At 37.8% G+C, this 24193-nt stretch overlaps 1 protein-coding gene across 5 annotated transcripts in view; it reads right to left on the bottom strand.

Annotated features, from left to right (window-relative positions):
• Positions 1–1230: 1230 nt before the first annotated feature.
• The window catches only part of Tank (TRAF family member associated NFKB activator), an 84014-nt gene continuing 61051 nt past the window's right edge, over positions 1231–24193 (bottom strand). For 4 of the 5 annotated variants that reach the window (XM_028867308.2, XM_028867388.2, XM_028867244.2 and 1 more), the window contains 4 exons: positions 12461–12531; positions 11572–11687; positions 5157–5707; positions 1235–2066 (listed from right to left, as the gene is read on the bottom strand). In XM_028867308.2, the coding sequence (XP_028723141.1) occupies positions 1890–2066; positions 5157–5707; positions 11572–11687; positions 12461–12531 (915 nt within the window). In that variant the 3' untranslated portion in view covers positions 1235–1889. Of the gene's footprint in view, positions 2067–5156; positions 5708–11571; positions 11688–12460; positions 12532–21061; positions 21153–24193 lie in introns of those variants that run through there. The other variant, XM_028867456.2, reaches the window with a different exon arrangement.

The following is a 24193-nucleotide window of genomic DNA, read 5'->3' as shown; positions in this document are numbered from 1 at the left end:
TTCCCGCTCACAACTGCCTCGCCTCGGCAGGGGTGGGTTTTTTTTTTTTCTTCTTCTTCAGACTCATCGTTTTGAGCTTTCTTACCTGGGAGCTGTTCTTACCCGGCCACACTTAGTGGAAGCCTAGAGGCAGCCCTGGCACCAGCTCAGCGAGAAGACAGAGGGACAGACCTGGCGGGTGTCCATTCTACCTTTCGAGCTGCGGCTCCTGTCAACCTCTGCAGAGCAGGACAGAAGCCCCCTCTCTGGCGGCCCAATAGGGACTCCGCCCTAAGAAGTTGCAGCTTGGGGTACTGCTGGAATCATAAACTCCCATCTCTTACTGAAGTGGTGAGGACAGGCTGGCCTGAGAAGGGGGTAGTGGTCCACTCTGAGTCACTTTCTGGGATACAGAGGTTCTTAGCAAAACCAGTAAGATGTCAACAGAGTGAGGGGAGAGGAAAAAAAAATCCTTTCTGATAGGTAGTGGGGTATGTATATCCTGACTGGTACATACAGGGAAGTTTGGAGTTTTAATTGTGTGAGTGTAGTGAGGGGAGGCTAGGAGGATTGAGGGTAGGGGAAGAGAAGAGTCTTGGGATAATTGTCTAGGCATTTCCATTCAGCCTAGTGGCAACAGAAAAGATGTACATGCCTCAGAAACCTTCACAGTGAATACCTAATAACCGCCATGTCACCTTGGTGAGGAAGATGTCAATGTGATGTGCTTGGCACCTTGAAAAGTCGAGGTTCCACTAGCATTCTTCCACTGGGCACAGAGGCCTGCTCAAATTCCCCCACCTAAACCTTCCAGTATGAGACATTGCTCAAGGACAGTTACATTTCTGTTGAAAGCTACAAGTCAATGCTTACTTCATAAAATGGAAACCGCGTCTCAACCATTTTTAAAAATTGGGGATGCAGCGGGGGAGGGGAGAGAAGCCCAAACGGCAAGAATCGTGAAGAATGAAAGGGAAGTCTCATTTTGAACAGTTTTCCAGCACTGCAGACTTGGTACCCCCTCTCAGACGTCTCGAGACCAGTGGCCATCAATCAGGCTGCTAACAATGAATAGCAAATCTCTCAACATGAATTTGAACATTTCTAATCTAAATTAATAAATATGGATTCTCCTTACAGGCTTTTGCATTTGTTCTCAATAAAAGGAAAAAAAAATTTAGAATGCTTAGCTTGAAAGATCGTTTTAAAATTTAAAGTGATCTATTAATGTGTAATAAATGCTATGAGACATGAATTTTATGAACGTTCCCCAAATGTCATTTATTTATTTACCTCAGAAAAAGAGAACACTTTTAATTATCACAACATATGTAAATTTTAATATTTAACTCATTTAATCATGCATCTATACACACAGTAAAAATTAAAACCATGTGTACTATTAAAAATGATCTAAAATGTTTAAATAATTTTCACTGGGTAACTAATGTCCAATTCGCTATTTAGATGATTATATTGTCTGCTATTCTCTATAAATTATATTATGTATTTTAAAAGAACATTAGCTGTAGCATAAATAATTTAAAAATTCAAGTGAAATCCTATACACAATACCCTATAAACATTTGGTATTACCAAATTTAATAGATGTCATGAGTCAAACAATAAGCGTAGGGATTTGAGACACAAATTATGATTATGTAACTCTAAGTCACAAGCATAATTTTGAATTATTATAATAATAGTGTAAACATGAATATAATGAATTAGTTTTGTACAAAATGATCTCTTAAAAGATAAAATAACAAGTTTAGAAAAAAATTCAAATAACTGTGACACTGAATTTCTTTTATAAACCATCTTAAATTTAGCTTACAAGCAAGCATTCTCTAGCATTACGAATCCAGAATCATCACAGAGAACGTGATAGGTCTGTTTTCAAATGTGACTTAAGTCTCCCCATTAAAGTGTGAATTAAGATGCCGTAGGAAATCCCCCCTGGATGTAACGGACGGTGGGAAAAGCTCTTGACAGAATTCACACACTTGAGGTTTAAGGCGTTCCGAGTCTGTACCAGTTAGTACCACTAAGTCAGTGTCTTGGTTAAGAAAGGGCTTCCAAAAGGGCTGCAGGAGACAAACAGAAACATCCTTTGTTACTTGTATTTAAAATCAACTGGCATCAAATTTCAAATCCAAATATTTGAATGACTTTTGTATGAGCTTACATCTGAAATTCCCTATCTAATATGAAAGCAGATTTATTTTTCAGAGTGGGCATGGCTTAACCACATACTCTTGAATTATATCTTTACATTTTTAAAAATACTGCAGCTTAACACCAGCAGCCATTAATATTCAGTTATCTCAATGGCAATAGTTTTGAAACACTGGCCAATACTTTAGACTTTATTAAGTTCTATGTTTTGTACTTTATAATAGGAACCTTAAATTGTAATAATACATGTACAAGCACACTTTTATTAAAGGCAATTCAAAATACAAATAAACAAATTACATATAATCATCATTTTGGTTTCTTCAAAAAGTTTCTTTTAAACTACTATACAAATCCCATTTGCCAGTTTAAAAAATTCAAATGTTAAATCACTCAACAAACTTGAACCTGAGACACAGTCTCTTGATTTCTTACTTTGCTTGTTTTATTGTTTGGCCTCACTCTTTCTTGCAGATAATAAAATAAAAACCTATCAATAGGTGTCCAAGTAAAGAACTATGGAAAATTGTAAATAAAAAGAACCACCTCCATTGTACTTATTAGCAAATAAAAACTTGTAAATATCTTTTTAAGAACCCTAGAATAATACTATGTAGGAATTAGTTTAATAGTAGGTACTTAATAAAAATGATATTGACAAAAATATCTTACTTTCCTGAACTGTGTAAGCCAGATTATTAAAAACTGATTCTTACCTTGACACAGCTAAATTAAGAGTGACTTCATAAAACCATTTAAAGAGACTCCTTTGTGCTCCAATTACTAATAATGTTTTCAATGAAACACAGGTTAGTTCAGCACCTGACAGTTTTTACGCCTTTAACTTCATTCATCTAGTTAGCTAAGTACTGATATAAGCAGTACTGTTAACTGAAGTAGCTGGGTTTCAAGGCATCACTATCTAATAGTGAGTACTGCAGGACAGCTGTGTACAGTGGTTTTAATATGTAAGTTCTGTTTAGGTAGGATGATACATTCAAGAGTTAGAACAAACATCTTAGGATGTGGATTCAATCTATTTTCATGGGAAGTTATTGTTGACACAAAACTAACAATATTTAAAATAAATGTCATAAAATTTGGGGCAAAGTAATTTTTTGTTGAAAAATTTCCCTGATGAGAGAAAGGCAGTAATAATTGTAAGTGGAAATTAGTTAAGAGTTAATTAGATTCAAATGTTACTGGCTGTAGTTGAATGAAAAAGTAAAAAAACACTCTAATGCAAAACTGTTGTGGCTAGTAATGAACTTATTACTTTAAATATATTTTTATTAAGAATTATAAAACAGCAAGAAATTAGCTTAAAAGTGAGTCAGTTCCTAAATTTGGTAAGCCAATCTTCCAGTGACAATTTACTTTTGAAATCTGACAGTAGCTTTTGGTTCAGACTGGATCTGTTCTTGGAATTTAATTGGAACCCCAATTACTGACTCAGCAAAAGTAAAAAAAGAAAATCACACAGAACAAAAATAAGCTGATACATATTTTAGTCTTTGCTCTGAAAGCTTAAGTAAAAACTACGTATTTGGTGGTAATGATTAATATAAAGTAAAAACAAAGTATGTAACCAAACTTCCTTTCTTACTGTCTGTGGACCACTCAAGAACTGTACCCATGAGCTTCATTAATACAAGAGAGTAATGTTTAAAAAGACTCATTTAAATAAATATTTTTGCAAACTAAAACTGTAACGTGGCCTTTAAATCAAACCAATTTCTTTGCTTTTTCTGCCAAAATATCAATTATCTAACCTTATGCCCCATGTCTTGTGACAACTCAACACCAATTCCCTTGCATTTTTAAAGCTGAATACTTTTCCACCAAGTTGTAATCACATACCAGCTGTTTCCCTTGCTGCACTATGGAAAGTAAATGTACAATGCAGGGTGCCATCTACTGAAACATGAATGCACAGACTGACTAGGAAAAGAACAAGCGAGAGAGAATGGAGGGGGAATAACAAGCATTAGAATTGATGCAGTTCACAGCTCCACAGGAATTCCACTTGCAATAAATGAAATTGTTTAATTGTTTCATTTGGTAGCAACTATAGCTGAGACCATGATGTGAAATAAGTACAGGGCAGAACACAGAGAGTTAATAATTAAGACTTGTCAGACCCTAGTTTTACCTAGTACTGAAGCATACTCCAGTCTGACTGTTGCTTCCTACACGCTGTTTAAAGGCCTGGAACTAAGAATTCTTAAAGCCAAAGGAACTTTTTTCTATGAAAGAAAATCAAATGTTTGAAAGTTCTAATGGGGAATTTTTTTTTTTCAGAAGCTTCTGTGTATTTTAACACTTATATACTTTTCATTTGCCTTCAGGAATTAAACAAAACTTATTTTTCTCTCTAGCAAAAAGAATCTTTCTGTGAAAGAACCTCAATCTGAGAAACAGGGTGGTAGGATTAGACTCATGGGCTACATAGTCTTCCTGCTTCACAAACAGGAAATAGACATTTGATTAACTCAGTCAGGAGTCATTTCAAATAACTCATTACTCGAAAAATGTATAAGGATATCTGTTTATGTCAGGTTAGCAACCACACTACACCTTGCAGACCTATGCACTACTGTAACTGAGAAGGTAGCAAGTAGGCCGAATGACAGTTTATTTTGAATATTTGGTGCAAATATCTACTTATGGAAAATTACACATTATTATGTGTACATGTACAAATTTTTAATATTTGATGAGTTTAATAAAGCATCCACTAGAATACTGATATAAATAAGTTGTGATTGAGGGAACGAGCATGTAAAGCCATGCCATAAATCTCGACAGTTTTATCATATTCATATTTAAAATTCATGTCCTTTATTACAGAATTTACATATTTTACTGAAAGCCTCAACTATGGATAGTCATTAATCTAAAATGGATGTCTGATAACTTAAAAGAGATTCGTATCTGTTCATGTATGACAAAATGTGTGTTCACACATAATAAAATATTTGTTAATGCAAAACAGTTACCTGCTGTGGTCCTCGGACAGCTTTTCCCGGGGAGTCCAATGAGGGAAAAGGTGCACCAGGCGGGTCCTGCAGTGGGAATGTATTTACATAGAACACATTATGCTCTCCAGCTGGCAAACACGGAGCTCTAAGAGTTGAGGATTTTGTTTTGTCAGTTGTTTTAAGGTTCTGTATAGCTGAAGTTATGGGGTCAATTCCCCGAATTTCAAATAGAGTTTCCTCTGTTTTACCAAAGTTTCCTGGGTTGTCTCTGACTTCCATATTAAATTTGTCCTGGCACACTGCCTCAGATATGGTAGGAGTAAGGATGCTCGGTGTCTCTGGAGTGCTGTGTAAGAAAGTAGAGTCACTGTCCATAGGTGGAAACTTGACATTGAACTTAGAAAGTGATTCCAAAGAGGTGTCCTCCTCTTCTCGGCCCAGTCCTCTTGGCATAACAGATGCGATACACGGCGTCCCTCTGTTTATATCATCTTTAGCCTGGGGCTCAAACAGTGCTGCTTGTTGATCTGTTTTATCAGTGCACTGGATAGGCACAGAGCACTGTGTGTCTGCGGGAAGAGGGATACAGGGGAACAGTCACACTCCAATCACTGAAAACACAAAGCTGAAACAGCTTTCACAGAGGACTATTGTTTTCCTCTTGGTTTCTCTACCAACTGAAGACAACCGGTATTTTTATGTTCGCTCCCATCTTCCACGAGGATAACAGCGGTCCCCTGCAGGTGAACTGAACACAGCATACAGGCTGCAACTGGACTGCTTTGTCTTCTCCTACGTCTTCTGTTACAAGCTTTGCATCCTGTTCTCAGCTACACCGCTTCACACTTACAAAAATGCTTGTAGTGTATAGACTTACTTTGTAACAGAAGCTACAACTGTAAGCTTAAATATACATGTATACATATATACATACATACACATGTATATATAAATTAGAGCATTTATTATTTACTACATGAATTAGTTAATTCATTTCCCCTAATATCAGTGTGTTATTAAGTATAACTAACTGTCTACACTCAGTGGTGTCAGGGTCAGGAAAAAAGAAGACAGTGGAAGCAGAAGAGGTTGACATCCTGGGATGCACTTTAAGGAATTACATGTAAATATGGCTGGGTGTGGTGTTGCACACCTTCAGTCTCAGCAGTTAGAAGGCAGTGGATCTCTGTGAATTCCAGGCCAGCCTGATCTACATAGGACAGACAGGGCTATATGGCAAGACCCTGCCTCAAAAAGAGAAAACAAAACTATGTGTATATGTCATTTTCTCGGGGTTAGAAAGGCCTCTTTAACTAACAAGCAGATGTGAGGTAGGCAGCAGAGCTGCTTTAGTCCATCCATCTAGAAGCGATTTCTCCAACAAGATCTCTAGGCTACAGTCAGATGCTGGCAAGGAGAACTGAGGAACCAGTCAGAGTGACAGGGATCACAGCAAATTAAATGGAGATATGAGCTGCTAAGGGAAGAAAGAAGTCAGCAAATGCTGGCAGTATGGGAGGAGGCAAGCAAAACAGAAATGCAGACTTATGAATTCAGAAAACACCATAGAACTGAGCTGAAAAGATGGCTCAGTGGTAAGAGTACACATGTCCTTCCAGAGGACTGGAGTTCAGTTGCCAGAACGCACACTGGTGGCTCACAACCACCTGTAACTCCAGTTCCAGGGGACCCTACTTCTCTGGCCTTCACAGGCACCCACATTCATGCACATACCCACATACACATGATTAAAATTAAATCTTAAAAAACAAACCAGCAAAGGCCACAGTGTAACAAAGGACCAGCAAGAGCTGTATTTCACAGTAGCAAAGCAAACCAAAACCCACCCAACAACTATCAAAGCACAGCCCATGTTTATGATCCTGACACACTGGAAAAACAAAACTAGCTCCACAAGGCCACTTCAAGAAGCCAATGAGCTTTGTCGTGTATTTGTTGTTTGTTTTTGTCTTCCAGACAGGGTCTCCTGAAGCTTGGGCTGGCCTGGAATTTCCGATGTAGCTGAGGTTAGCTCTGGATTCCTGACCCTCCTGACTCCTCCACCCGAGGGTTGGAATTACAAGTGTGCAGTACTATGTGTGCAGCCATGTATTTTATACAATGAATGAGTAGTCATTAGTGAAGTCATACATTCACAAATGAAGACTTTATCAATGAAGCAGGCACAAGAGTACAGAGCATACAAAGCACCTTTCACTCTGTTTATGTTAGTAGGCATTCAACAAATGCCAATTTCTTTATATTTCTTTGATCTTTGGGGTATTACGACACTTAACTGTTGCCGTAGCACATTCCAACACAAAAGCCTTCTGTTTGGATATGGTGTGCAGTACAATGCCTCCACCTTCTTTAGTTCATTCTGCAGCATTAGCTACACACCTACATATCTCCCCCTTCCTCTCCCTTAGACTGCCTCATTATGGCACCCAGGGTTACCCCCAACTCTCAGTCCTCCAGCCCCAGCCTTGCCAGTACTATGACTATAGGCACTACCATGCGTAGCTCTTTGCCTAATTCTGACTTGTCCTTCCCAGCTTGACCTCGACACTGATTCTCTGGGTGGCTCTCCCATGATGCTTAGGTGCTCTCAGGACTGAACACTCTTATGTTTGCAGGTAGACTTCCCTTCCCCCATTAAAGCAGGTTTAATGACATCTGAAAGCATGTTCTGCTCCCTATTTACCCAGGTGTCCACCTACTGCCCAGCACACACTGCATTCTTTTCCTCACAGGACCTAGATTATAACCCACATTTACTAGATATTCTGGCTGTGACTAATTGAGACCAAACTCAATTGTTTGGCTGTATTTCTTTGACCTTTGAGGTTGATAAAGTCCATTCACTCTCAAGTAGTCACTTGTTTTGGTTGCAGACTTGAGGGTGGCAGGAAATGCTAGGAAATAGGAATAAAATTCTGCAATACCTGAGGAGGAATATCTTCTCCAATGATTTTCAGAAGAGCAAGGTAAATGCTTTAGACTCTGCAGCTGCTGCTAATGGCAACGACTATTAACACTGCTAGCACTTCCATGTGCCATGCACTAACTGTGGTATGTACATTAATTCACTTAATACTCAAAGTAACGCCAACTCAGGCACTATTATTATCTCTAATTTACATGTGAAGGAATGGATATGGAGAGGTTAATTCTATGGCTACCTTTAAGGTTGTGCAGCCAGTGAGTGCTAAATCTGGCACTAGGACCCAGGTAGTTAACTCCAGAGTGTTCTAGAATCATTATGTTAAACTGAACATGCTGGTTTCTACACAGAGAGGATCAAGCTGACAAAGCTGTGCTTGGCCTGACTTTCTTAACGGCTGACCTAATCCCCCTTCAAAGAAAACAGGGAAACAACAATCAGCTGTAATAAGTAGGCAGATATTTTCTTTTGGAATAGCTAGCTGGTATATGAGCTTAGCTACTTTAAAGTAATTTGAGTTGATCTGTACACATGGTAAGAGGAAGATTCTAAGATTCCTATGACTATTAGAACTCTGAGCTTAGATAAAAATCAAACAAAGTCCATGAAAACACCTGTCACCCTACGAGTCACACACTGAGAGACACAAGCCAGTGAGCATGTAGCATTTACAATTTGTTTCAATAACACTTACTTTTGCAAGGAAAACGAGTAAAATGAAAAAATTTAGATTTCTAAATTTACATTTAGAAATAGTCATTAGGCTGTTTAGACTGCCTTTGCAAATTATCATGAATATTGACAAAAGAGCCAATGATTGTCTATATCCCTAATCCTGTATTCTTTTTATCTAATAGCCAATGAAATAAGACCCTGTTTTTAGACTAGTAACTCTCCCCTAGAAAATATTTCCTTAAACATACAGTTCTATCTTTATCTTTTCTCAAGGTTACTGCCCTGAGTGAATGACCAAAAGAGACACAGTAATGACATGTGTCAGAAACCCTGCACAGGTGTATGCAGTAATGACATGTGTCGGAAACCCTCTACAGGTGTGTGCGGTAATGACACATGTGTTGGAAACCCTGCACAGGTGTGCACGGTAATGACATGTGTCAGAAACCCTCCACAGGTGTGCGCGGTAATGACACATGTGTTGGAAACCCTGCACATGTGTGCACGGTAATGACACACGTGTCAGAAACCCTGCACATGTGTGCACGGTAATGACACGCGTGTCGGAAACCCTGCACATGTGTGCACGGTAATGACACGTGTCGGAAACCCTGCACAGGTGTGCACGGTAATGACACACGTGTCGGAAACCCTGCACATGTGTGCACGGTAATGACACGTGTGTCGGAAACCCTGCACAGGTGTGCACGGTAATGACACGCGTGTCGGAAACCCTGCACATGTGTGCACGGTAATGACACATGTCGGAAACCCTGCACAGGTGTGCACGGTAATGACACACGTGTCGGAAACCCTGCACATGTGTGCACGGTAATGACACGTGTGTCGGAAACCCTGCACAGGTGTGCACGGTAATGACACACGTGTCGGAAACCCTGCACATGTGTGCACGGTAATGACACGTGTGTCGGAAACCCTGCACAGGTGTGCACGGTAATGACACACGTGTCGGAAACCCTGCACATGTGTGCACGGTAATGACACATGTGTCAGAAACCCTGCACAGGTGTGCACGGTAATGACACGTGTCGGAAACCCTGCACAGGTAGGTGTATGTTCTAAACTGTGTCTGCACTCTCTCCTCTCTAATACACAATAATAGACAGTGGAGAGCTAGCTATACTGTAGGGCATAATATTTAACATTTTGTGTTTTGTCTGGACCAAGCAAGGCTTTACTCAATTTAATACAGATGTAAAACATTTCAAGAGTAATGTTTTACATATTATTTGTGACACAGTTAATATAAAGCATAAGAATAATGTTAAGCAGCTTTCATGAGGAAGAAATGGAAGTTAAACACTCAGTGTTCAGGTTGACAGATACATACTAAGAGTTAGACTTACGCAATTTAAAAATGGTCAAAGTATTAAATAATTGATAATGGGTTATGTTCTCTGCATAACAAAGAATATATCACTATTACAATGTTTTGATAAGATGTTGATGTTCAAAGAGCATGCTTATGAATTCTAGATACAGCTAGCCTATTTTAAGTGAAACTGTTTATTTCTAGTGTCTTTAGTCTGTGTAAAAGAAACATTTCTCCTGAACATTACAGAATTAAGATGGAGAAATGAAGAGTTCCTTTTGAGAAGACAGAAGACAGACGTGGGGACACACAGATTATCTCTATACACAAAGGTTGCTTTCCTCCCCCTCACCATTCACTGGAAATCAAGGCTGCTATGGCAAAAGCTATCAGTGATTTCAAGTGCTATGACGTGAGAGCCACAGAACAATGGGACCTTCAATTAAGGACAGACTCGTCATCACTGTTGCAACATCTCTCAGAGTGAAAACTGTAATCACACTGCTAGGGAATTGTCTATAGTATACCCCAAATTACAAGGATAAAAAGAGAATCTATCATTCTCAATGATCATTCTACTTTCCTTTTGTTTACTGAAGTGTCTGGATGCTAGACTTAATTTCTGTTATTTTGTTATTAGTTTAACTACGGAAGCAACTACCAAAATGCCAGTCTAGAGCTTTAAAAAAAAGAAATGAAACCTAAAAATCCAAAACACACACACACACACACACACACACACACACACACACACACACACATACACACACACACACAGGCGTGTGGTTCATGCCTACAATTCCAACACTTGGGGACTGCCAGGTGGATTCCTGCAAGTTTGAGGCCAGCCCAGTAGACATGGCAGGTTCCATGCCAGCCAGGTGGCAGGCTGAGACCCTACCTCAATAAAAACAAAAAAACTAACACGTGTGCAAAACAGATGTTCCTAAGTGGCATTTTATATTTTTATTTTATTGAATTTTTATTCTGTGCTGCCAAAAGAACTGGTTCTGAGGAAATGTACACTGCACATTTTTATTCTTGAACTAGATTATCAGAAACTATAAGTAGTGTTTAATGACATCTGAGGCAGAATTTAGTTATAAACAAATGTGATGTTATAATTTTAGCTAGCTAAGTAGTTAGTAGTGTTGCTTTGAGGTCACTTACTGATGAGTTAATGTTTAATATGACCCCAAATAAAAGATATAGAGACGTATCTTACATTTTCAAGATAGTACTTTTTATTAAGTGGATTCAATTCAGTTAAACCTATATAGCACCATATACAATGAATATAGTAAAAAAGCAAGAATTCTATAATGTACAGCATAGAATTTAATAGCATATATTTGTTCAATCATAAGAGGCAAGATGCAGATTATTAGCCTTTCATAAGCATTTGGAAGTATTTTTCTATTAAAAGTGAAATCAATTTCAACCAGTACAATTAAAATTACTATAAGATAATTGAATCTTACCAGTTGCAATGTCTGGTATGTGAAGTTTGCTTAAGTGGTCTTTCTGGGCTTTCGCCAGCAAGCAAATCCTATGAAATTCTTCCTTAAGGTCCCAGAAAGTCTTCTCTATATTATCCCTAAAAACAAATCAATATTTTAAAATGTAAGTTATAACTTCAAGTAATTTTTTTCATTGTAATTAAATATATACAGCGTAGTTTTTATGGGCTACAGAATTATGGAAAAGTTAAATGTTAAAAAAAATAGAATTTGCCGGGCGTTGGTGGCGCACGCCTTTAATCCCAGCACTCGGGAGGCAGAGCCAGGCGGATCTCTGTGAGTTCGAGGCCAGCCTGGGCTACCAAGTGAGCTCCAGGAAAGGCGCAAAGCTACACAGAGAAACCCTGTCTCGAAAAACCAAAAAAAAAAAAAAAAAAAAAAAAAAAAAAAAAAAAAAAATAGAATTTAAATTTGTAGAAAATATCCTAAAAACAATTCTAGTATTTGAAAAGCTAGGCACAAAGCAAATGATAAAAGTGCTAGTTCATAAGTGCACTGCACAGTAGTTCATCTTATTCATATGTCACACTCATGTTCTCTGTAAACATATGAATATTAATTATTCTTCACTCGGGTTCATATCAGGATTCATCCATGTCAAACAAAATGGCCACAATACAGGGCTTGTTGAAACAGGGTCCTGGTAGAGAATTCAGCTGTTTAGGTCCAGTTCCATTTGTAACTATGTGATGTGGTTAGGTCAGCTCACATGGGGGTCCACTCCAGTGGTTAACAGTCAACTAGTTTTTGTTTTTGTTTTTTTTAACAATTGTTAAACATTTCAAAAATATACAAAATGATGTTTTAACATTCATAAGTCTGAAGTTGGCAAAGAAGGCTCTAGAACCACCTTTCCTGATGTGAAGGGCTGCTGAGGTCCTCTGAGGGGTCTTTTCCAGAAGAACCTTCTTGTCTTCTGACCTGAGATTAAACAAAAAATGATCACACTTTACACGCTTCCACACTCAAATGACAAAACACAATACAACATTCACCTAATGAAAACCAATCACAGTAATGCGTGTTTTCTCTCTCACACACAGTACAAGAGGCTTTATTATACATAAAAAATACAATGGGTCTTTTTTTTCTTTAAATGAGATCAAGGAAAATGAAAATAAAAAGCATGAATTATTTTCAGTAATTTCTTTGATTACTGTCTATACTAATGGTAACTAAAGAAAAATTTCATATTCAGTTAATCAAAATTGCTACTCTGATCACCAAGCACCTCTATGCCCAGAAATTTAGGGGCAAAATATTTCTGACACTTTGTCCTTTGAGATTCACTAATAAAGGCCTATATGTGTAAATCAATGCCCCTGTCTTTTGTTAGGTTTTTTTAAAATAAGAAATGCAACTGTGACACAAGAATAACCAAACTACAGCTCCTGCTTATTTAATAAGCATCTAAAAGGTTTATAAAAGAAGATGCATTATGTATTTGGGCTGTTTGGATACAAGTCCTTGCCTTTCACTCCCACCTTGTGGCCTATACTGGTATTACACATATTCTGACACTGAAAACTGATATCCGCAGACCATATTGTAGTCATGTATTCTATGGCTCAGAGTTAAAAATACACAAAACCTCATATCTGGTAGGTTCTTTGTGCTTTCTGAAGCCATAAGCCAACAAATTCCTAAATCTGAAGAAGTCTTAATATTATATACTCATAAATTATACTGTAGCCCAAACTGTATAATTCCTAAATTCAAATTCAAGCCATTTTTACATTTATTTATTTTATGTGTGCATGCAGGAACAACTGGCAGGGGTCTGTTCTCTCCCTGCCATCTGGGTCCTGGGAAATGAATTCAGGTCTGCATACTTAGCAGCAAGTGCGTGTACTCACTGGGCCATACTGTCAGCCCAATCCTGAGTAACTTTTGGTTTTATTCAATTAATGTCACTGCTAGCTATTAGTGAAATAAAGATTCATTTTCATTATATTTAATTATGTGTAGGTGAGTGTATGTATCTGTGCACGTAAGTGCAGGTGCCCAGGGAGGCTGGATGCCTCAGATCTCCTGAAGAAGAGCAAGTGTTGAGTCATCTCTTCAGCCCTCTCTACCAAAACTTGCACGAGATTATCAAATGTAATAACCAAGTCAAAGGAGAGGTACATTATGATAATAAAAATGCTTGATTATTTAATATTAAAATATGAAAAGGGATTATAATTAATGGAACAATTTCCTTTTAAAGACTGCCACCAGAAATCTGCAGTAACTGTTTTACTAGGACCTAGAAAGAACCAAGAACGATGTTTAACCAAGAACTGAAGGTGAATTACAGAAGCGGTAATGACAACACTGGACTTTCCAAACTCTGATCTTTACATAACCAAGAGCGACTGTTTCTCAAGTTAGAGGAGTATTAAAAACCAACTGCGACTGACTGGGAAAAAGGAAAAGAAAAGGTAATAAAACAATGATAAATTTTTGTTTGGCTTAGAAAATTATTGGTGCCAACCTTCTGTGATGTCTAGATTTGATAAAGTGAAAAAAAATCACTGGGTGTACTGGCAGGGACAAATGGGGTACTCAGGTAACTCAGGGATTTCTATTAAATACCTAAAAATGAAAATCTTTTAGTTTAGGATAAAAAAATACAGCTTTTCTTAGTTTTGTTTTTAACTACTACTAAATAAAAAGCATTACTACATCAAGCAGTACACTGCAGTTTCTACCATTCATACTACATCTGTTACTACGTGGCAAGTGAACATTTTTCTCTTTGAGAAAAGCCTGTGTACTTTTGTGAAGTCACTGTGTAGTCTATGAGATCATCCTGTGTTAGCCTCCAGAGTGTTGGGGTCACAGTTGTGTACTGCCACCTCCAGCCATCATCTGAAAACTTTAGGATCCCTAGCACTGGATGAAGAATTTTAAAAAGGGACCCTAGACCCTCAACATACTAGCTGGAAAATAAAAATGTGCATGGGTTGCTGAAGATGTTCTGTGATAGGGTTTAGTTAGAACGGGTTTAACATGCTAATGCCATTTTCCACTGTAACAATATGACACAACTCTCTCAAGATAATCATTATTTCTGAAAGGCTTTAGGACTAATGTAGCCGATGGCAACTTCAACACTTTCCTCAACACAGACTTTTCAATGTTCTCTCCCTCCTGCCAGCTCCCTCTATCTGACAGGGTTGTCTTAGGTACCTTAGTTTGTCTCAGCCTCTCAACTACAGGATTGTATGTATGTACCAGCACATCTCGCCTTCATGTTATCTTTCTTCATTGACTATTGTTTGCTGTATAGAGAGGAAGTTAACACCAGAAAGATAGAACATTTTCCCCTTGATTCTCAAATATTACTAAGTGGGTTTTACACTGTAGGAAGCTGAAATTATCTTAATTTCAAGTATGAAAGCAAGAGAAATATGAACATTTTAAGACATTTTTATGTGTCAAGTCATTCAACAAATGGATTTATTTAAGACATAAAATACACAACAGTATGAACTACTGTAAGTAGTGTGTAACTAGTAAAGTGAGTGCTGAAGTGAGGTTCACATGTCTTACTCACTCTCCATGGGGATAAGCCCTCATACTGAATCCATTACAACAAACCCACCTGAAAGCTGAAGTGTGAAGTGTTCTGAATACTTCCTGTGTGTGAGCTTGGATAATCTTAGTGTTGGCCAATTAGTTTTTCATGGGTAAGTATCAAATAAAAGCACGCATGTCAGAGCCAGAGTATTTGGTGATCCTTAAAGTGGAAAAAGAAAACAGCAGCTACTATTCCATTAGTCCAAGACCCAGTTTACTCTTCATATAGGGATAACGGAAAGTTGGCTAGGCATGTGGCTCAAAAACAGAGCAATTGCCTGACATGCCCAAGACCCGAGGTGTGTCCCTAACACTGTCAAAAAAAACGAGAACTGAAAATGGTTTTGTGTTGCCTTTCAGAAAGTACTACCTATCAATCCCTCTAAGAAAGAAATGTAAACTGAGTCATACCTATAACCCTAGCACTTGGGAAGCTGAGGCAGGAGGATCTGGATTCAAAGCTAACCTAGGCCATGTACAGAGAGATCCCAGAGTAACATGACAGGCATTGCTAAGTATGCCACTGAGAACTTACCGAGATTCTCCTGCCTCAGCTTCCCAAGTGCTAGGATTTAGGCATGCCTCAGTTTACATTTCTAGACAAGTCGTATCTTTGTTATCGCTGGTATAAAAAGTGGAAGTATTTGCATATTCTCTTATATTTAAGTAACCTAAACCTTAACAGGCTAATTTTATTTTTACTAATTTATTGTTGGGGATTGAGCCTATGACTCAAAACATTCCAAGCAAGTACTTTACCACCAGTGAGCTACATCTCCAGCCCTAGAAAACTAATTTTAAATAAAGAGTATAAGTTCTTAGTGACATACATAGCAATACCTGCCATGTTATGCCAGTTTTGCATGAAGTATTCCCTCTAAACTTAGTTGGGATCTTCACATGCAAAAATAATGTTTACTGTTAGGTGCTAGGGGAACTCAGTGGAATCAATACTAATTCATATAATTTCTGGATTATGTTCAAGAAGATTGTTCTTTTAAAACAGAAAAAAGAGAACTACACTTTTTTTTTTTTTTTTGGTGGTTTTTCAAGACAGGGTTTCTCTGCATAGCCCTGGCTATCTTGAACCTGCTCTATAGGCCAGGCTGACCTTCAACTTGCAGAGATCTCTACCTACCTCCACCATCTGAGTGCTGAGATTAAAGGCATGAGCTACCATGCCCATGCCTGATCTTTTTTTTTTTGTTTTGTTTTGTTTTGTTTTTTAAAGAGAAAGGCCAACTAGGAATTGGCTGTATAGACCAGGTTGGTCTTCAATTCTCAGGGTCCCTTCTGCCTTAGCCTCCTGAGTACAGGTCCATGCTAAAGAACTACTTTCACTTTGAGCAATGTAAATCAAGAAACATGCCAAAAGGGAGGGAAGAGTTGATAAAGGGTGAAAAACTGTGAAGCTATGAATGTGAGCTGGGTAAAACTCAGCACAGAAAAAGGAAACCTGAGTAGTGAAAAAAGAAACAGAAAACAAGAGATTGCCTTTCATGTCGATTTCTTAGAATTTAAAGAATTAAATATGAAAAGACCAACTGAGGCTGGATATTTCCATATGAGTTTCAGATATAGTGAAACAAAATTCATGGAGACGACAAGTATCAGATTTAACTGAACTAAGGAAAAAGCAAAAACAAGAGAATTAAGACCCACAAAATAGGACCAGAAAAAAAAAAATACAGAAAGAAATGAGATTATATAAGTATAGAAATAGGGGAATTGTAATTGATCTACACAAATCTATGTACATGTAAAATCTATGGTTCTTTCACCCTCATTAAAATTCCTGGAAATACAGCACATAAGAGGAGCAAAATACTAGGAGCTTGGTCTGCTGTACACGAGACAGTGTGCGAGGCAACCCACTGCCAGTGTGGGAACAACTCCAGGGCAAAACGGGATTCATCCCAGTGTTCTGAAGGAAATGGCAAGAAAATAAACAATATAAAAATAAAATTAAATTACTTCCAAGTTCTTTACAAGGTTCTGGTTTAATATAAATCCACCAAAAATATCTATCAATTCAATGCTACAATAAAAAACACTTTAAAAAAGTTGAAAAATGCTTCATCTGTATATAACTATTATGATTTCAAATCACTAAATCACTTTGAAAATTAATACTTTCTATGACCTCATCTTTTAAGCCCTTCACTCATTACATTCTCTATACATCTTTCTGAATTATTTTGTTTAGAAATATTTTATTACTTATGTGTATGGGTGTTTTGCCTGTATGTGTCTGTGCACTACATCCATGCCTGGTGCGTGTGGAGGCCAGAAGAGAACACTGGATCTCCTGGAACTAGAATTACAAATGAGTTGTGAACTGCCATGTGGGTGCTGGGGATCAAACCCAGGTCCTCTGGCTGGGCAGGCAGTGCTCTCAAGTGCACAGCCACCTCCCCAGCACCTTAATTTACCTTCTTAAGGAGTATAAGTATTATTCCTGGGGGTGAATTCTCATGTAAAATAGAAACCACATAACTTAAGTAACCATTTAACATAAGATTTCTCATACCCTTCTCCCAAATGCTCCCTTACCATTAAACTGATCTGGAAAAACCCTTTACCTGTAATTTAATGTACACAGTACTGTGATGATCAACCTTCAATGTCAATTTGATTGGATTTAGAATCACATGGAAACACAACTCTGTCAATGAGGTGCTTCCAGAAAAGTAAGGAAAGACTCACCTTACATGTGCTCTCCCATCTCATGGGCTGAGACCAGAGATTGAATATATATAAAGGAAGGAGAAAGCACAAGCATCCATCCTCCTTGCTTCCTGAGTGCAGATGCAGTGTGACCGGCACCAGGCATGCATGTGGTACACACACATAATAACAAACCTGGTTCGTAAGTGTCCAAGACCTGATTCTATTATTTTGTGAATTAAGTTTTAAAAAATGTGAAATGATCTTAATTATGTAGATGCATAAGAAATAAAAAACCCAGATTTGATGCTTTATTCTACTGCCAATGGAAAATGTAGATTAGATGCTAATATTCCCCATAGTCTTATATTTCTTTTTTTATTTGGACAATTAAAAACTTTGACATAGTAATAAAAGATGCCAACTCTTGTGGTAGCAATAGTATTCATATTTGTATTTTACATTTAATAAAACCATACTAAAAATACATAATAAAAAAACCTTTAAAAAATTTAAAAAGAATATGGAAATATGACTAATGGCAAAGAAAAAAATCTTTCAGTGTGAGTCTCCTGTCCTAACATAGGGAGTCTGCCTAGTGAGCAGGAGAGTTCAGAGTGTAATGTATTAGGTGCAAATGAAAACTTAGGTGAGCCACCCCCTCCTCAACCTCCAAATTTTAGCAATGTCACTGAAGGGATTACTAAGCCCATTAAAAGAATGTCGAAATACCACATTAGGAAAATGCTGGAGATCCTGTGGTTAAACAAAGCTAAGTGGCTTTTTAGTATTCATTTCTGATCCACATACATTCTCTCTTTTAAAAAATTTGTTACATTAGTTTATACATTGTGTGTGGTGAGACTTGTGCACGCATGCCAGGGCAATCCTCTCCTTTCACCAAGTGCGTCCCCAGGATCAAACTCAGGCCATCAGATTTGGTGGAAGCATCTTTACTCACCGAGCTACCTTGCTGTCCCATTACATATATTCTTAAATCCAGGATGCATATGAAAAACATGTACTCTACCACTGAGCTACATATCCCTCTACTCCACACTTCTACTAGATTACAGTTTTAAAAAAAATCAGCATTTGCTATGTGCTTACTACAATGGATACAGATAAGTAACTGGAGATAATTTATAAGTATCACTTAATATATAAAAATTATCCAATAAATGTGAAGAGGAACAATGAGAAAACCATTGTGATCTTCATGCATTCTTAAAGCTGATGAAATGCTAGAATATTCTTAGTATTTCTCTTACTGAGAAAAAGGTAAAAATCATTTCTAACAGGAAATTACAATCTATCTTCACCAGTGAGTCTCAACAAGAATTCAGGACCCTGTGAATGCCAAGAGCCTTTCAAGATATCTGTAATTGGAGAGAGAGTACTGTCATAGGCCTTGGGTGTCCTTGCACATGTCAAGAACCCAAGGCTCTGACTATTCTTTATCTGGGCATTTTTCTGGACTGTGTTTACAGACAGCCAACTTGAAAGAACACATAGTTTCCCAAAGATCCAGCTGAACTGGTGCTTGTTATAAAGGGCAAGATTCCCTAAGCTAAATGCTCCTTTCCACTAACATAATCACAGGCATCCATCTGGGTTCTCCTATGTAAACCTCCTCCTGCCAGGTGGGAACAAGACAAATCTATTCTTGCTGCTTGCTATTTTACAGCTAATAAAGACATTTTTTCCTCTGACATGGTCTATGTTTTCTTTTGCATCTGCAAAGAGGTTAATGATTAAACTTACATAATGCTATCTATTAGCTAAACTATTTTCACAATAGCATTAAAATGGTATTTGCAAGGCTTACTGTATTGGCTTTACACTGATGGTACAAAAAGCAACTGTGAATGAAACTCCTGATGTCATCTTCAAGTGCAAGGGTTGTCTTAGGGGAAAAAAACTTGTGTAATGTTTGAGGCGCAAGCTGAACTAGTCACTTTTTTAATAGAATGCTATTTTCACTTCCCAGAATGAATGACATGCAGGCTATGGTTAGTCAGACATTTTCTCAAAAGCAAATGAAGCGAGCCTGTCACTTTAAGAAAACAACTGACAAGACTTGTTGCCAATAATAAAATTTGAGCTTTCAAGTGAGAACTACAATTTGGAAAAGTTGTACCTGCTATAGCAAGCTTGACAGCTGCCCAATAGTTAAAGGCTTTTGTGGTGAGCTTGATGATTCTATCAAATTTGATTTTTAAATATTATCTAATAAGTTAACACTTGGAAGATCTATAATCTCTACAATCCAGTAAACCAATAACTTCCAAATGGCTGGCTCATTATGTTATAAATCTATCTGAGTAAAAAGACAGTCAAAACGTAAGACAGACCACTGGCTCTTAGAGAGGTGAGAAGTTCACTGATGTGGCTTCAGATGGTTAAGAAACTGGGCCAGGGAGATGACTCAGCAGCAGGTAAAGGCACCTGTCACCAAGCCTGACTACCGGAGTTTGATTCAGACTCCTCCTGCATGTTGTTCTCTGACTTCCACATGTGCACCATGGGGCATGTGCACATACATGCCAACAAAACTGTAAAAAAGAGGACCTGCCTCTTACCAAGTATTAGTGTATTATCAACAGCCACTAAGAGCTTTCCTTTTACAGCTGTGTTTTGTACATGAAGCTGGATTCTTAGTATATAATTTAAGGAAAAAGACATAAAACAAAACCAAAATACAGCAAATTGAATGTAGGTGCATTCTATAACACTGAAAAATCATACCTTCAAACTAGATGTGATAGCTTTTAGGATGACAGATTTTAACACAACAGTAAGAGAAACTAGACTGCTTTGTGTGTGGCGGCGGGGGGCTGGGGGTGGGAGGTGGGGGAGAGGGCCGTTCCTTATCTACTGAGGCTGTGAGAGAAAACAGCCTTTTCATGCTTTAGCATGAGAAACCAAGGCTGGAAAGAATATGCCAACTCCATTTTACAGGCTTTACAATTAAAAAGGGAAGAGGGGTGATGTGAAAAAAGGGACAATTTGGGGACATAAGGGGAGAAAAGACAGCCATACTGAACATACTCAAATTTGCTTAAATGTTAGGGGAGATGTCATTTCTCATTTTCTTTTTCTAAAAAATATTATATATATGTGTATGTGTGTGCATATATATATTTGCATATATAGTATACTAATTTAAATTCAAGGAACTTATAAAACTTGTTCTACCCTCAGAATGACATTTGCTTACACTGAAAAGGGAAGGATTCTCTAACATGGTACACATAAGAACACATTTTTCTTCAGTTTTCTGTAAGCTCCAGGTTGGCATGTACCACTGTTGACCAACTATACAGCTTCATTTCTGTGTAATAAGAGGGAAAGACAAAGGTGAGCTTTAACAGAACACAGGGATAATATATTTAATTATCTTTTCGGAGACAGGCTTTCTCTGTGTAGTCTTGCCTGTCCTGGAACTCACTCGGTAGACTAGGCTGGTATCAACTCAGAAATCTGTCTGCCTTTGCCTCCCAAATGCTGGGATTAAAGGCATGCAAACACCACTGCCAGGCTGACAATATTTTTAACATCTGAGTAACTGTCAACTTTATTGCAATCTCTTCTCTTAGAAAACTTATGATAGTACTATGCTTAGACAAAATAAATCAAATCTAACTTTCTGATGGAAATCACTTGGTGATTAATATCTTGTTGAAAAGTCTGAATTTTAAGTTTTGTTTAAATGATAAATAGTATGTCTGCCATCTATCTGTATGCTATACTCTCTAGATAAAAAGCCTGGACTATAATATTATAGTGTGTGTGTGTGTGTGTGTGTGTGTGTGTGTGTGTGTGTGTGTGTGTACATATGCATGCAGTTTAAGAGACTTGCAACAGAAAATAATTTCTAAAGTACTGAAGGAAGGTATGGGGCCCAACACTTAGACAGATATCCCTGGAAATCAACCATAAGTCCAGAGTATGTAAATGCACACAATGCAAGCATGAAGATGTCATCCAAAACCAAGACCTGTCAGTCTAAGATTCTCCAAACTACAGAAGGCCAGAAAGCTTAACGGTGTTCGACTTCACCCACCTGCCTAAAGTGCCCGACATAAAAACTGGAGGAGGAGGATGTGCTGATTGGTTTCTGTCAACTTGATACAAACTCGAGTCCCTGAGAGAAGGGAATCTAGATTGAGGAATTGCTTCCATCAGAATGGCCTGTAGGCAAGCCTGTGGAGACATTTTCGTAGTGAATGATGCTGGAGGACCCAGGCTACTGAGGGTGGTGCCATCCCTAGGTAGGGGATATTCTGGCTTGTATAAAAAAGCATATTGAGCAAGAAACAGAGAGCAAGCCAATAAGCAGTATTCCTCCAAGATCTCTGCTTTAGTTCCTTCCTCCAGGTACCTGCCTGGAGTTCCTGCCCTGACTTCCCTTCATGATGAACTACAACTGTAAGATGAAATAAACCCTTCTCTCCCCAAGTTGCTTTTGGTCATGGTGTTTATCACAGCAAAAGGAAGCAAACTAATAGAGAAATTGGTACCAGGACCATAGTGCTGTGACGGACCTGACCATGTTATTTTTGGAAGAACTGTGATAGCATTTAGAACTCTGAGCTGCAATACCACTGAGTATTCAAAGCTTAAAAGGAACTCAAGTTCAATGTATGTGCACACAATGGGGATGGGGGAGAGAGGAAGAGGGTGCATTTTCACAGAATTTGATTTATTTATAAATATTTTCAATTTTCAAAATTGCTTATAAAAAGTAGTTAACAACATGCAATAGTTTTTTAGTTCTCCAAAAATTGTCCATTAACATTCTCTTAAAAGTCTATATTTATGTTATAATCTTTCAAATTCTTAAGATCATAGACCATGGTATTTCTTCCTTCTGAGCCTAATTACAGGACTCAGGAAACTGAATTCATTGTCATCATTTGATGGGGGAGACTAACCCTTTCCTTACTCCTTACCATTGTCATTTTCCTCTATTGACTGTGACCTACAATGCTTATGGATACATACATACATATATATATATATATATATATATATATATATATATATATATATCACATTATTGTTTTTATTGCTTTATTCTTTAAGATAAAGATTTACTTTTTTGTTCCTGGAGCAACTGACAACTTCTAATGAACAGAAAGAATACTGTGGAAGCGAAGGTATATGACTCTAGTGACTAGGTCATAGAAAGCACTTTGCACTCTACTCTTGGATCCCTTCCTTTGAGCAAAGTTAGCTGCCAGGTTATGAGTAGACACCCATATGGCAAAGCCTCCTGCCAAAAGTTATGTGAGTGTGCCATCTTGTAAGTGCATCCTCCAACAAGTGAAGCCTTCAGCCGCCAATCCTTGCCTACTTTTGATTTCAACAACATGAGAAATCGTGAGCCACAACCATTCAGCTAAGTCACTCCTGAGTTTCTGATACACAGAAATTGAGAAAGTAATTTGTTGTTTTTATGCTGTTAAGTTTTTTAGTAAGTTTAGGGTAACTAGTTATATGACAGACATTGAAAAAGATATGCAACTACCATGGTGAACAAGAGGTAAAAACCCAGTTATTCAAGTTAAATTAGGCACATTCTTTCAACTCTAAGTAGAGTACTGAGCATTATCTAATAGAGCCTTGTTGTCTTGACCTTTTAATGATCTTTTTAGAAGAAAAAGGACTCCTGCACACTCCCTTTTTAGGAACAGCACGAACACAGGCTGAATTACAAACACTTTTTAATTGATTGGTTGAGTGACTGCAGTACTGGAGACTGAATCCGGGATGCATGCATGCTAGGCAAGCACTCAACCACAGAGCTAAAGCCCTAACTCAATTTTAAGTTTCTTAAGTCAAACTTTCTAAAAAGGTCTCCCCCACTAATGTATCTCTAATTCCTTCACTTCATGTTTCATTTCTCGAGGCGGCTACACAAGTGTAATCTGCCAAAGTGTTCAACAGCCTCCCTCTCTTGCATATCTAACAGAAATAGTTTACAGACAACAACTCTTCAAGCCATCCATCAGACACAAGGACAAAAGGACTCTAGGTGGCTAGAAGCAAATCCTTCTCTTACTGGTTCAAGTGATTTCTGTTAACTTAGAAGGCCGACTGATTAGGAGTGTAACTTCTAGAAATAGACTAGTTTTATTAAAATATTATCAACATATTATATTATACCTTAAGGTATATATTATCCGTTCCTCTATGCTTTCCTAGTCTCATCATGCAGATATGTACTTTTACAAAATAGCAACTGTGGACTGCTTTCATATTTGGGGCGGGGGGAAGCTAATATAACAAAATATTTCAAAGTTCTATTCCTAGGAAATAATTTCTCATCTGTATTATCTAAAATACC

This window comes from Peromyscus leucopus, chromosome 4, assembly GCF_004664715.2.
Source record: "Peromyscus leucopus breed LL Stock chromosome 4, UCI_PerLeu_2.1, whole genome shotgun sequence".
Taxonomy (NCBI): Eukaryota; Metazoa; Chordata; class Mammalia; order Rodentia; family Cricetidae; genus Peromyscus; species Peromyscus leucopus.
The sequence above is the reverse complement of the archived record's forward strand: the minus strand, read 5'-3'. Positions and strand labels throughout refer to the sequence as shown.